Genomic DNA, 14151 nt, shown 5'->3' on the forward strand with positions numbered 1-14151 from the left:
GGGGTCGCTACACTCAATATCTTTTCAACTACAGTTCTATGACCATAGGTGTTCAGAATCAAAGTACAATAAATGACTTATCAATTACTATGATGATCTCAGGTTTAAGAAAATTCTTACATCTTATCAAAATAAGAGAATACTCTATTGACAGTTTAAGATAATATTAACCATTAAAAATTCTCAATTGGGTCGGTTCAATGATCATATCTCCATATGCATCATCTATATATGTGATTTAATTTATGATATCAACTAATATTTATTTTATAGAGACTATCACATATATATTAATTTTACCGAATCATTAATGTCACATTTTGATCATTCAGCGACTAAAAATATTTTAAATTAAATTATAAAAAAATTTATTTTCATTATCAAGATTCTCATCTTGATGTAAAATCTACAGATTTAATTAAGAAATTTATCACATAAATTAAACGATATAATAATAAAATATTATTATTATATATTAAAATAATTTATCAAATAATAATGTATTCAATATATTATACGAATTCGTGGGCACAATATTTATATCCCCAAACACTAACATAGGATGGTTGCATGACAAAAAAAAAAAGGATCATTGGACTTGAAAGCGGTAGCCCTTTTGAAGAGCTCTTAGTTTGCGGTAGCCCTTTTGAAGAGCTCTTAGTTTTTCATCAGCGATCAATGGTTGGACTCTCTTACAAATCTTTTCTTGCCGGCATCTTTGACTATCACTGACGAATCCTCCATGGCGTTCTGTGAAAAACCAACAGAATTACAAAACAAAACCTGAAATAGAACTTCAGTGTTGTATAACACTAACATGAAATCTCTCGGTATTTGATTCTTAACCTCCAGCTTTTTCAGATGTAGAATTGGTTCTTAGTGACTTAGAGGGCTTCGGACATGGCAACGGTGATATCTCTCTTCGTTTCCGACAAGGGGACTCGGAACTGTCCAAAATTTCAACGGAGTTATCATCTTCTCCACTTTCGTCCTTGTCTCTTCGTTTCCTGCTAGGGGACTCGGGACTGTCCAAAATTTCAACAGGGCTATCATTGTCTCCACCTTCGTCCTTGTCTCCTTCTCTGAGATTAGAAGACTCACCATTTGGGCCAACGATTGGATAATCTATCTCAGTAGCAGTCATATCAAATATGAGAGTATGGAATTTGCCATCTCCTTCATGTCTGAAAACAACAAAATGGCCGTAGCTTAAAGAATAATGCTCTGCAAATTCCTCCCATCCATTTTGCAACCAGGCCTCATGGTCTCTTTTTCTAACTTCTACTTTCCATACTGCACCGCAAGGGGCAAGAAGCTCTACTGAGCTCGGTTTCCCACTACCAAACTCGCGCCAAAACTTACTGGGTATGTTCTGTGAAAAAGAACACAGATTACAGAGTACAAAAAACGCGGCGAAAACAGAGCTCCGTCTTTTCTGCAATTGCTTTTATGGAGGCAGGCGAGAGTGCTGACTACTAACAACTAACAAATAACTACTACATATATTTAAGCAAGCTGCTTAAAATTCATCAGGTTAACAAGCAAATAAATTAACCAGAAGACGAAAAGGAAATTGCAGAATAAGAGTAACATGATGATCACGACAACAGGAACTAGTGCAAGAAGAGAGCAAATAAAAAACCAAGGACGGTGGTAGATGCTTACAAGCTTCCCCTCTCGAAGGGAATCGTCAAGGATTATTTTGAAGAAATGTGTAACTTCTGGTTTAAACTTGGAAACACCATGTCTACCAGGAACCACCAATGTTAGACCGCCAATCAACCAGACAGCTCGCCTTTGTTTGTGTTTTAAGGAGACACAGCTCGTGCATTAAGTGTAGAGCTGAATGTCAGAAGAGCAGGAATTAGCATCAGACTCACATGTTGCTGCATTTATTAAAGCCAGGCAATTGCAATCACTCACTATCATAAATCTGCTTGAACATAATCCAATTGGTTGCCAGATTATCGTTGACTTCCAAGCCAGAATGTTGCAAACCCCGATCTAATTCTTTAAATATATTTCCAAATTCTTGGAATTGTCACAAGCAGCTTAATGGTTGAAGACGATTCCAGCACAATAATTACTTTGAGAGATATATGCTTTAAATGGTGATATGCTCTAACACGTCAATAATTCTAAAATATCTTCAGGTTTTAAGAAAACTCTTATTGATAAATAATTTTTTCAAAATTTTTTATAAATCCCATTCATTTTTAAATATGATATCAATCAATCGACGAAAATTCTTAGCAAATATCATATGCTTGTTTGTGTTGATACGTATACCCTTTCTATTTAAGCTAAATTAAGTACCCAAAGAATTTTCACCTTTTTTCCAATTTAACAACTTGTTCATGTGCTCGGTATCCCATTCATTAACTGCTCTGCCACTTCTTTACGTAACCCTAAAAGATTTGTTTCCAAATTTTTTGCGGAATTTTTCAAGTTGAAAAATGGATTTCCATGACATCTCTGGCCTATAAAAGAAAAAGAAGAGAGAGGTTGTGCGTGAGTGAAAGAAGAGAGAAGAAATGAAGTGGGGAGAGAGAGGGGTTTAACATATATATATATATATACACGTGTGTGTGTGTGTGTGTGTGTGTGAAGGTGGCTGCCTCCTGGAAGGAAAAAAGGCAAACACCATTGTTTTAATATTTTATTTTTTGTCTCTCATCATCATCACAACTTAAATTTCCTCTCTCTCTCTCACGTGCACAAGAAGGGGAAGGAACTAATTTTTCTCCCTTCCCTGTATTATAAACATAAGAGACACCATGCAACATTAAATTACTAGTAATTTTAAACGATCTTGGTTAGTGAAATCAAAAGGCAAATAGAAAGTAAAGGTATACACATAAAAATATAAAGAAATAGCAAATATCTACACTAAAATGCTTTCCAAACTTCTTCACTATGCAAGAACGTAAAAGATTTAAGATGACCAGATGAAGAAATACAACAGCAGAAAATTCACGTTGAAATTCATGCATGAAGCCATAAGCAACACTTTTGAATATCGTTATTCATTTGGTCCAAAACGAAAGATACAGAGAGCATGAGCTAAGTCCTCATATTCTAGGCGTTAAGCATGAGAAAATAAAATAGAAATCATTCATCTGGTTTCATTTTTTTTTTTCCTTGAGCATCAAGCATGGAACACCCTGAAATACTAGCGAAGCAACTGACATTCGGCTAAAAACAAGTTTAACATCAATGAATCTTAGATTGAAATTCATGCATCGAGCTATAAAGTAAGACCGATTTAAATAAATTTATTATAAATTTTAAATTAAGTTTATTTTGATTTTTAAAACTGAATTAATACTACCTACTTTGTAAATTAATTACCGTTGAAAAAAATAAATAAAACTCAATCTACTAAAAGTACATTTTGATTGCCATTAACACAAACCAAACAGTTTAATCTTGTTTAATTGTGAGATCACGAAAATTAATATCTTTCTGGCCATTACATAAATTTAGAAAGAAAAAAAAAAAAAAAAAAAAAAAAAAAAAAGTTAAAACAAATGTCTAATTCTACGGAGGAGCTTAAATTAAAATGGTGTTATGGTTGAATTATAATCTAAATTTAGAAACTATCTTAAAAAAGAAACGCTATATTTAGATTCCAATGGCATATATAAACCCAAAGAGTATCAATCTCAACTCACCAAGACCTGACTATTACAACACCCATAGCCATTGTCGAGATTAATATCAATAAACCAAATCAAAAGCTTAATCTTGTCAATGGCTATGGAAAAGGGCATACTGGTTTTCGGTCTTCTAGTGCTCATCATGGGTACCGTAGTGGTGGCGGCATCAGTAGACGGACCAGTAGATGGCAGTGTGACGGCGGAGGGGCCTATTCACAGTGAGGCTTTTGTTGAAACAGACCAATACATCAAATATGATCCAATTAAGAGGGGTGATAGAGATCCAGGGTGCAGCAAAAAGCACCCAAAGGAATGTGGTCCACCCATCCCTGCCAACCCTTACCAGAGAGGCTGCGAACCTAGCCAACGATGTCGAACGGGGTTCAAGCGTCTCTTCTGATCTCAATATCAACATTAACTTCAACTGGCCCGCCTCTTGTATTTTTATTTTATTTTCAATATGCTGCATGCTAACCTACGGCGCACATGTGCACTGGACTTCATTGTAATGGACTTATTATTTTATTTAAATCTAATTTTATAACACAGTTGTCTAGATCTCCTTCGGTAATATTCTTACAAAAAAAAATTATAAATAGTGAATAGCTGGTAATTTTATTTCGCTGAAAATTTTAAAAAGAAAATAAAGTTAAATTACCAAATTCTGCTTAAATTAAAGTATAATAAATTATTTATTTGTTTTACTTATTACCCATCTTAGAATTTCAAATTCAGGGCCAAAAGTCTAAATACTTGTCTCCAATATCATCCTAATTTGTTCATATTTGATGTTTTTTCTTATAATTATAATTTTATGAACTTTCCAAAAAGCTTTAATTAAAATCATAAGAAAGGTTGATAAATTTCATAATGCATTGTTTCAGTTTTGCTTGAAATTCTCTAATATTTTGATCATCTCTAAATTCAACCTTTTTAAATTAATCCCAAGAAATTGAATAAACTGTTCCCAGATGGCCTGAAAATTGGGGTTTTAATATCTCTGAACCCTTATTGGGATATGGCTCGGACCAAGCCCTGTAATTAACTTAATTGATTTTCAATTAAGTTAAAGATGGGGTTTTAATCTCTGATCTCAACTGCATGGATCTTTCGAGTTGCAAGCTATAACGTATACACATATCTGATAGGGCCTTTAAAGTTATGCATGGCTCTTCAAAAATATTATCTAATTCCAGCCTTCTCCTCCAACAGACCACTCTCTCTCTCTCTCTCTCTCTCTCTCTCTCTCTATATATATATATATATATATATATTCAATATACAGCTGATTTTCAAATTATTGATTCAGATTTCTCTACCATTGATCAGTCATGATTTAATTGTTTCTGAAGTACATTTTTATTCATAATTAGCACTGAAGAAGAGAAACTCAGATATTCTTGTTAAGATGTAATATATGTATATAAGAGAAATTCATTCTAATATATATATGTAAAGCTGTTAAGATACATTTTTTTTTTAGATTAAAAGTTTAAGTTTATATAAATTAAAATCAGGAGTCCTTGATGTCAGGCTAGACACCGTTTGCCCCCATGGCTGACGGAGTATCCGGAGGGCACCTGTGGATGGGGTTGCAACCTCTATTGAGTGGCCTTGATGTTGGAGGCGGCAAAAAATTCTGATCATTCTCAACTATCGGCCTTTCAGTTGTTCCAGCCGCCATCACCGAGCACAACGGGAAGAAAACAATTATCCCCTTCACAAAACCTATGCTTCTCAATATAAATTTTCTGACGTACTAAGTTTTATAAATTCTGATGATATACAAACACGTATACCCAAACACACACACACATATATATATATATGTATGTATGTATGTATGTATGTATACAAAGGACCGGAGTTGGCTGAAAAAAGGAAGTCCAAATCTTAATTTAATTACTCTGTCATTGTTGACCAACTTTTATCAGTTTATTTTAAATGAGAAAATAAATTGATTCGGTTTTGATTTTAAATCTGAAAAAATTAATATCCATTACCCAGCTTTTATTTTTTTTTTTTTAAAATAAATCAAAAAATCCTTCAGCTACTGATTTAATTTTTTTGAAAAAGTCAAATAATTAATTATTTATTTAAAAATCATTTTTTAAGACAAATTCGATTTCTCGGTTTCGGTTTCGTTTTTAACATTTCAGATTTCATGAGTGACAATTTTTTAGTTAAACTGATCCGAAATTAGTGTAACCTTAATTAGATACATGGTGGTGAAGATTTAAGTTTAGCACCTGGGTTTGTGTAAATATAGAAAGGAATCCTTATATGTATTGCCTAAATTTCATGGGGGTGTAAATCAAATCAATATAAATATACTGTTGAATCAATAATTGTTTAAAAATAGAACTTCCATATTTAGAATACCTTTCTTGTATACAAGTTAAAAAGCTTGAACTCTTGAAATTAACCAAATTCAACAATTCTTAGAAAAATTAATATATATACATATATATATATATATATATATTTACTGTTATTACTGCAAAATGTATCTCTCCAAAGGAATGATAGTCTTTGGACTCATAATTATGATTATGGGAAGTCTTGCTGTGGATGCAGAAGACATCAGTTATGGTGCAATACAACGTGGTTCGGCTGCAGGTTGCAGCTCTAAACACCCAAATGAATGTCATGACACCCCAGCCAATCCATACAATAGAGGTTGCGAGCATTCCAATAGATGCCGAGGGAAAAGAGAGTAAATCATAACACAGCTGCATCACTTTTTCGGAAGATGGTAGAGCTTTCATGTGTTTTTTTTTAATGTTTTCTAAGTCTTTAAACTTATGAAATTTCGTTATTATAATGTACTAGTTTGTTAACATAATTTTTATGCTTCCACTTGGCTCTCGAAGAAAATCTAAGGTTTTTTTTTTTTAAAAAAAAAAAAATTCAAATAAAATTGGGAGTTCGTATGTAATATTAGATTTGTGAAAATGAGTGTAAAACATTATTGTATCTTGAAATTATAATTGTATTTAACTCTGTTAATAGAAGTTAATGATATTTAAGTTAAATTTTATTAATTTACTCTTTCTTTGTTTCCTTTATTTCATAGAAAATGAATAATTTAATGTTTATAAAGAGCCTATTATATGCTAATATTTATAATTTATAAATATGATAAGGAGAAGCTAATCACTATTTTAAGGGATAAAATGAATATCATATGATATACAAGCTCTTATTCGAGATTTAAATTTAATTAAGTTTAGATAATTTGATCCATCAAGATATAAAACTCAAATTATAAAAAACATATTCTCTTTTTATAATTAAAGAAGTTCAAATTAGACAACCTTTTGTACATTATCCAATTCTCAAACTTCAAGCTAAATTATTTATGAATCATTTTGTAATCTGAAATCAAGATTATTTTTTTCTTTATATTAATATTTAATTTAATTATTAATTCTTATAAAAAAAAAAAAAAGTAATTATTATACGTTCCGAAAGAATAAATGAATTTAAACTACGCAGAATATAATTAATTTTTTAATTTTATTAAAAGAATATGTAAGCCCACTGTAAATATTTATTAAATCTTTCAACTAATTTATCTTACGAAAACTTAATACTTTTTTAAATATATCTTGATCAATCTCTATTGAACTTAAAAAGCTCACACCAAATTATATCAAAGAATATTTGGTCTGCTCTCCATTTTTAATTTAAGAAAATCAAAATTTTTGTTGTTGTTGAATATGATTTTAATTTCAAATGAAAAACTGTTTCTTTAAAGAAATTGAGAATTTTACACAATAAACTTAAGACATATAATGTTTTTTTTTTTTTTTTTTTTTGAACAAAGTGTATTTCTACAACTGTAGAACAAAATAAATAATTAAAACAAATTAGATTGAATTGAAATTTGAGAAAATTTTAATTTTAATTGTAACTTTAAAAAAATAAATATATTTGATTTTATTTAATTAAGAAAAAATTTATTAAGATAATTAATCTTTTAATAAATAAATTACTTGTATATAAATAAGTTTTTTAAAAATATAAACAGATCCTATTACGAAGTGATGAACACCGTTGAGTAAGGTTGCCAAACAAAACGCTGCTTCTAGATTTTATCTAAGTCCCATATTCTCCCAGATCCGCCACCACTTGCGCAGCTTCAACCAACCACCACTCACTTTAGCCCAACGCCAATTAGCCAATTTAGCTTACCGCGTCTAAAATACGCTCGTCTCCAATCCTACGCACCAATTCCTATATAAGTGCTTGTCAAAACTTTGTCGCTCCAGTTTTTATCCTCTCTTGCTGCCTTCGTTTCTCGCGTAAAGTCCGGTCAAGAGACTACAGAGGTAAAATCAGTTCTCTTGACTTTTCTTTCGAGTCCAAATTCCTCTCCAAGTATTCGGAGATTCAGGTTCGATGAAACTTCAAAGTTCACCATTTAATCGTTCATTTTATTATTTATCTGCAACGGTATGGGATTGTTTAGTACTGAAATTGATCATTTGTCCATTTCCTCCAATTTAGCTCGTTTTTTGTTGAAATTTGGGGCGAGGTTCCTTCAAACGTAGTCGTGCATACGGAAATTGATATTCTTTAGGTTAGTTTTGTTTATTTTCAAGGTTTGGATTGCGGAATCAGGTTTTGATGGTTAGTTACTTAATTTCAGAGTTGATCCATATGGAAGGGTTAGAGACATTTCAGTTCAGTTAGTTATTGTAGCTGTCTCCATTTCTTTCTTTCTTTCTTTCGTCCTGTCTTTCTTTCTTTCTTTCTTTCTTTCTTTCTTCTTGTCTGTCTGTCTTTCTTTCTTTCTTTCTTTCATTCTTTCTTTCTTTCTGTCATTCCCTCTTTCTTTCTTTCTTTTGGTGTTTGTTTTGATGTATTAATAAAAAAGAATCTCTGAGGTTATATATGGTTCTTATTATTCTTGAGATATGGATTTACTTGATCTATATAGATGCATTATATGATGCATTCCCAAGTGTGATTCTTTATATATACTTTTGACTACTGTTTCTTAAACTATGTACTATACGTCTTATGTCCAACCATATGACAGCACAAATGGCAGAAAGCCCTCTTTACAGAGTTTATGGAAGTGGCTTTAATGTAATCCTGTTCTCTTCCTTCTGAGGTTTACCCTTAGAAAAATGAGGCTAAGGCAGAGGAAAGAAAAGAAAAGAAAAAAACTTTCTGAGTCCATGGTGGAAAACCAAAATCATCAATGACAATATTTAGCCTTACAGTTGAACTCAAAAACTCAAATCTTTATCTTTCTAGTTTGATTTTATAATCTAATATCTCTTTGACTTTTTTCTATAGAACTTGATCTTCAACTACCTGTTATTTGTGATCAAAAGTTGTTTTCTTCTAATACTAATTATGTTTCATCCACACAGGTACAACATGCAACAGTCAGATAGCATGGTTAAAGTGTCTGTCATATGGAGGGGGAACAAATACATTATACAAATGAGTTGTGGCGCATCTCTCAAGGAGTTAGGGGATGAATTGCAGAACTTAACTGATGTCAAGGCAGAGACAATGCGGCTTATTGTCCCTAACTTGTCCAATAAAGGGTCAAAATTGCTTTCTCCTTTCTCTGATGAACACTCATGCTTAAGCTTGCAAGAGGCTTTAATTCCTGAGGTGCCAATTTCTTTCTATGTTTTGCCATCAATAATTGTTCTGGAATATATTGATGATATTTAGTTGCATGCTCTTCACCTATGAGTGATCGTGGGACATGTCTATCAATAGATTTGTTTACAATCTAACTTTTATTTTGCAGTACAGTAATGATGATGATATTATGTGTATATGTACACAAATTTACTTTTATACAGTTCTGATTGCCCCGAATACCATAGCTTTATTCTTTTTCCTATTTGTTCTGCCAGTTGGTGGCAGGTAACCCTTGTATATTTGTATATGTCATTTAGAACTATCTAAAAATGGTGAACCAAAATGAGGATTTCTTTTATAAATAAAACAAAAGTTTAACATTGTTATAGTGCTTGTAGATGAGAAACTGTTAAATTGTGACTTGGATAATCACCATATTTATTGGAGTGACTGACTGTAAACATTTAAACTCTGCTGTGAATGCATAAATGAAAGTAGTTAGGAGGGCTGTAAATGAAATTTGTTTACTTGTGTGTTTGACCGAAGCAACTCATACTCTGAATATTCTTTCTAAATTTGCTAAAAGAATCTTTGATAAAGTTTTGCAAGCAACTTATTTCCTCATCCTGCATGTCAGGGAAAGGCTATCAGAATGATGGGAGTGTCTGAAGATGAAGTTGATAAGGTTCTGCAAGATGCTAAGACAGACCTCAGGATAGCTGGATTTGATGAAGAGGAAAGGAGACTGAAGCAAAGAATGTCATATAGGTCCCATGCTACACAAAAACTTCCACAAGGGCCTTATACTTTTTGTGATTTTCGCACGCTTCAAGTTCCTGGAGTAGAGGTACTTTTTTGAGTTGGATGATTGCAATATATATTAGGAAAGATGAAGAATTTGACCTGTTGTATGTTACGTGGGATAAGTACTAGGGTAGATGTTTAAGATGAACACACATTGATAAGTTGATAAGATTATTTATAATCAGATTTCTTTAAGAAAATAACACATCACATATATTTTTCACAGAATGTTAGAGTGATGCCACCATGGAACTCTTTACCAGTGTAAATGTGATATAGTGGCTTGTTTGTCTGCCACTCACCAGATTTCTGAATAAATTATTATTGAAGTATGTTGCAAGAGGGCCTCGTTCATCAACATGAAAGAGAAATACATTATGTTGTAAAGAGAAGAAAAAGACATTTCATAATGGGTGGATTAGGATTTGGTTAAGCCTTACATATACAATATTTACACTATACATGCATCGAAGTACCCATAAGTGCACATTAAATACATATCCATGTGGTTGTCACTATGTCTCTCTTAATGATTACTTGGTACTGAAACAATTTCTATGGCTTGTAAGAATATAGTAATAATCTGATGCACAATTATTGCCATACTTAAAACAATAAGATATTTATAGTTCTACTCACGTTAAAATATATTAAAAAGTTCTGCATGACTTCAGTTAGCAGGCCAGCAATCATTTTTAACCTCAGTTAGTATAAAGGTAAATTTTCATGGTTTTGGACCTAACGATATGCATGTTGTTATCTGATTCACTCTAAAGAATAACTATAGCTCCTTAGATGGTTAAATACTTAATCTTTATCTGGGTATTATGGATTCAATTAGTTTTCAGTTAGTCTGTAAGTTATAAACTTCATATTCATTTAAATTTCTCATTTGTTTCAGTTTGATGAAATCTATATCCAGAGTTTTGCTCCTTACTAAATGCATTGTAGTTTATATAATGATTTTTTCCATAATATGGAGAGAATATGGTGATTTTGTGAGTATCGTACATGACATATCTGTTATGGATATGACAAAGAATCTCTTCTCAACTTCCTGGATTAATCCTGGCACTGTTTGCTGTAGTTGCACCCTCCTGCCTCAGAAGCTTTGAAAAGAATGCACATGCTTGCTGCAGATCATGGTATTGTTGCTATAATGAACAAGGTAACCCTTTACAGATTAGTCATGTTAATCAGGAAATTGTCTAGCTATAATTTGACTTTGATGAATTCTCTGTTGTTTGTCTTTTCTTCAAAAGTATCGCTGGCGTGTAGGAATTATGACTGAGATGGCTCCAGTTGGTTACGTTGGTGTTTCTCCCAAATGCATTCTTGGTTTCAACAAGGTACCTTATGTGCTTAACTATGTAGCTGCTAGGTTTTGCTTTTCTCTTCTTGTTTCCCTGAATTACTCTCACTACTGCTACAGAATCACGGGGAGGAGATATCTCTGCGCCTTCGGACAGATGATCTCAAGGGTTTCAGGAAATATGAAAGCATCAAAAAAACTTTGTTACATGAACTTGTAAACTTTTTCTTCAACAACTTCCTTCAGCGGTGTGCTGATGCTTTTTGTTGTTTTGATAATTTAATGCAAAAAGATGACCAACTTATAGTGTTCTCGTTTTAATTTTAGGCTCACATGGTGTACTCTGAACATGATGAAAACTTCTATGCACTGGATAAACAGGTAAACCAAATCTGAATGCATAAATTTTATTACAATTGAGGAGACCTTGGCTTCATTGAGTGTGTTTAATGGCAGTTAAATCAAGAAGCCAATAGCTTAGATTGGACTAGAACAATGGGTCACACATTAAGTGGGTTTCGGCATTCAGTACAAAATGAAGATGACAGTTATTTTGAAAGCAGTCAAAATTCTTCTCAAAGGCTTGGAGGAAGTAAAGAGGACCAATTGAAAAATGCTCGTGAATCATCAGTTGCAGCTGCTTATCATCGTCTGGCATATACCATTGCCAACAATGTTGAAGTTATGGAAGTACATGAAGAACCTGATCCTGATGATTCTGGGTTAAATATTTGTGGTAAACCGAGTGATATAAATACTACAAAAGATAAAGTTGCTAATAGTAAGCTACAATCAAGAGCTGATCAAGAGCCAGATCCTGATGACAACAGTGAAAACAAGTTGGAACCTGATCCTGATGATTTTGAGCGTGCTGACATTTTGGAACCTGATCCTGACGATTCAGGAGTTTCTTCAAATTCTAATAATGTGTCCAGACCCGAACAGAATTTTGAAGGAATGGAGATCCTAGACAACCATAATCAAGGAAATGGGGCCCTTGATGAACCTGATCCAGATGATGCAGAAGCCGCGGGATATAATCTAGCAGATGGAAATATAAAAAGACTTGATGACGGGCACTTGACAATAGTTAAGACCATGGAGGATCAAGCTTGTTTGCTGAAGGCTCATCAAGAACCAGATCCAAGTGAATCTCAGGGGAATGGACAGGTAGAAACTGATCCACATGATACTTCAGCAGATCTGCAGGACATACCTGACATGAGAATTGATGAACCGGATCCAGATGATGATGAATTACAAAGAATTCAAGACTCAGTTACTGCTGTCTGTAGTCGTCTGCAGAATGCTATTAAGATGCTGCAAAATGAAGTTAATCCCAAAGAAACTTCTACGGTACTACAAACTTTATTCAAGATAATTAGGTAAGCTTACCTAGCATGTTGATTTTGTTATGCACCTTTTTCATTTTGTTTTATGCTCCTCTCAACTTGTAAGCGCATTGTATATTGCAATATCTACAACCCCGCCTCACAATCTGATGCGGCATGAAGTTGTTTGACGTCACAGAAACTTCTGTGAGCTAAATAGATACACAGACGGTTGGTTTGTATAAATATTACTTTGTCCAGTGGTTATTTATGGATGATCTTTTTCCTCTGGCAGGAACGTTATTGAACACCCAGACGAGCTGAAATTCAAGAGATTGAGGAAGGTAAAATCATTATTACCCATGATGGAAGTTTTCTGCTTGGAAATAGCAAAAGATAAATTTTGTAACGTTGAATTTTCACTAGTCCATTCAATCCTTTCATTTGTGACTGATGGATGATTTATTGCAGGCCAATCCTATAATTCAGAGGAACATTGTCGGCTATAAAGGTTTGGATTGTACCTCAATGAATTTCTTGACTACTCTAATTTTGGTCTGTTTGGTTCAATCAAACTCTGTTTCTTTACCAATCAATTACTAAATCATAAATGAAGTTTCACAAGTGAGACGGTAAATGATTGGATCAAATTGAAATACGTTTGGCCTGAGGTTAATAGTTACCAGTGTACTTGAGCTATATAAATAGGTGATATTTGTGTTGTACAATGGTAGATGATACTAAGCTCTGGTAAAGATTAGCCTATTTGGTTTGCTAGATTTTCTTAATTCTTTCATTTTTTGCCTGATTTACAGCGGCAATGGAAATTCTTGTTCTGATTGGTTTTATTGAAGACGTGATTTTGGATGACGTTGGACGTACAGAAACTTATCTGGTATTGAAGCGGAATGATCCAGGTTTATTGTGGCTGGCCAAATCCTCCCTCGAGTCCTGTCTTGCTCACTAGTCACAGGAGTACCAGTGTATGCAAAATCTCAATTGGTTATTTGCATTGTATAATACCTAGATTATGTCAACAAGAATATACGTCTGATCATCTTGTTATGATGGTTGATGCAACTAAGGACCAGCGAGGTTCTGTTCTATGTACATCTAAATGCAGTGTTTATGTACGTCTAAATGCAGTGTTTTAAGTCATATGTCTGATATTATAACACTTCAAGCAAACTTCTTGTTGATGCAACACAAGGAACTACGTGGTTCTGTTCTATGTCCATCTAAATGCAGCATTATAAGTCGAATACTCTTTATATTTACTGACTTTCTGTTCGAAAAAATTCAGAATATTTAACAACAAATGATGAATCACAGTTATTATATTCAATACACTTAAAAAAGATTATGGATGTCACTTTTCAACAATTTGAATAAAGTCAATGTTTCTGAAGATTTAGAATAAAGGAGCTGAATT

The 14151-nt window shown here is 33.0% G+C and overlaps 2 protein-coding genes across 4 annotated transcripts; one reads left to right on the forward strand and one right to left on the reverse strand.

Moving 5' to 3' along the window:
* Window positions 1-439: 439 nt before the first annotated feature.
* On the reverse strand, window positions 440-1830 carry LOC110808825 (AP2/B3-like transcriptional factor family protein; the record flags this gene model as incomplete). Its single annotated transcript, XM_088214659.1, has 3 exons — window positions 440-750; window positions 847-1372; window positions 1666-1830. Coding segments are annotated over 3 exons (852 nt in total), but the record flags the coding sequence as incomplete, so codon positions are not given.
* A 5877-nt stretch (window positions 1831-7707) lies between these two features.
* LOC110808830 (zinc metalloproteinase-like protein) lies at window positions 7708-13877 on the forward strand. Of its 3 annotated transcripts, XM_022034444.2 has the most exons (12): window positions 8021-8058; window positions 8172-8244; window positions 9047-9296; window positions 9910-10119; window positions 11164-11244; window positions 11339-11425; window positions 11509-11604; window positions 11716-11769; window positions 11845-12773; window positions 13015-13063; window positions 13191-13230; window positions 13535-13877. In XM_022034444.2, exons 3-12 carry the CDS (start codon window positions 9054-9056, stop codon window positions 13684-13686), a joined length of 1941 nt encoding a protein of 646 aa, XP_021890136.1. In that variant the 5' UTR covers window positions 8021-8058; window positions 8172-8244; window positions 9047-9053; the 3' UTR covers window positions 13687-13877. The 3 variants fall into 3 exon arrangements, with proteins under 3 accessions (XP_021890135.1, XP_021890134.1, XP_021890136.1); XM_022034443.2 differs by lacking the exon at window positions 8172-8244 and having other exon boundaries at window positions 7708-8058; XM_022034442.2 differs by lacking the exons at window positions 8021-8058; window positions 8172-8244 and adding an exon at window positions 7708-7993.
* The last annotated feature ends 274 nt before the right edge of the window (window positions 13878-14151 follow it).

Source organism: Carica papaya, chromosome 3 (assembly GCF_054855325.1).
Source record: "Carica papaya isolate Zhongbai chromosome 3, ASM5485532v1, whole genome shotgun sequence".
Classification (NCBI taxonomy): domain Eukaryota; kingdom Viridiplantae; phylum Streptophyta; class Magnoliopsida; order Brassicales; family Caricaceae; genus Carica; species Carica papaya.

Coding starts and splice junctions, on each gene's coding strand:
- LOC110808830 (XM_022034443.2), top strand. CDS start 9,054: ATGCAACAGTCAGATAGCATGGTTAAAGTGTCTGTCATATGGAGGGGG. Junction 11,245..11,338: donor TTGTTGCTATAATGAACAAG/GTAACCCTTTAC, acceptor TTTCTTCAAAAG/TATCGCTGGCGTGTAGGAAT. Junction 12,774..13,014: donor ACTTTATTCAAGATAATTAG/GTAAGCTTACCT, acceptor TTCCTCTGGCAG/GAACGTTATTGAACACCCAG.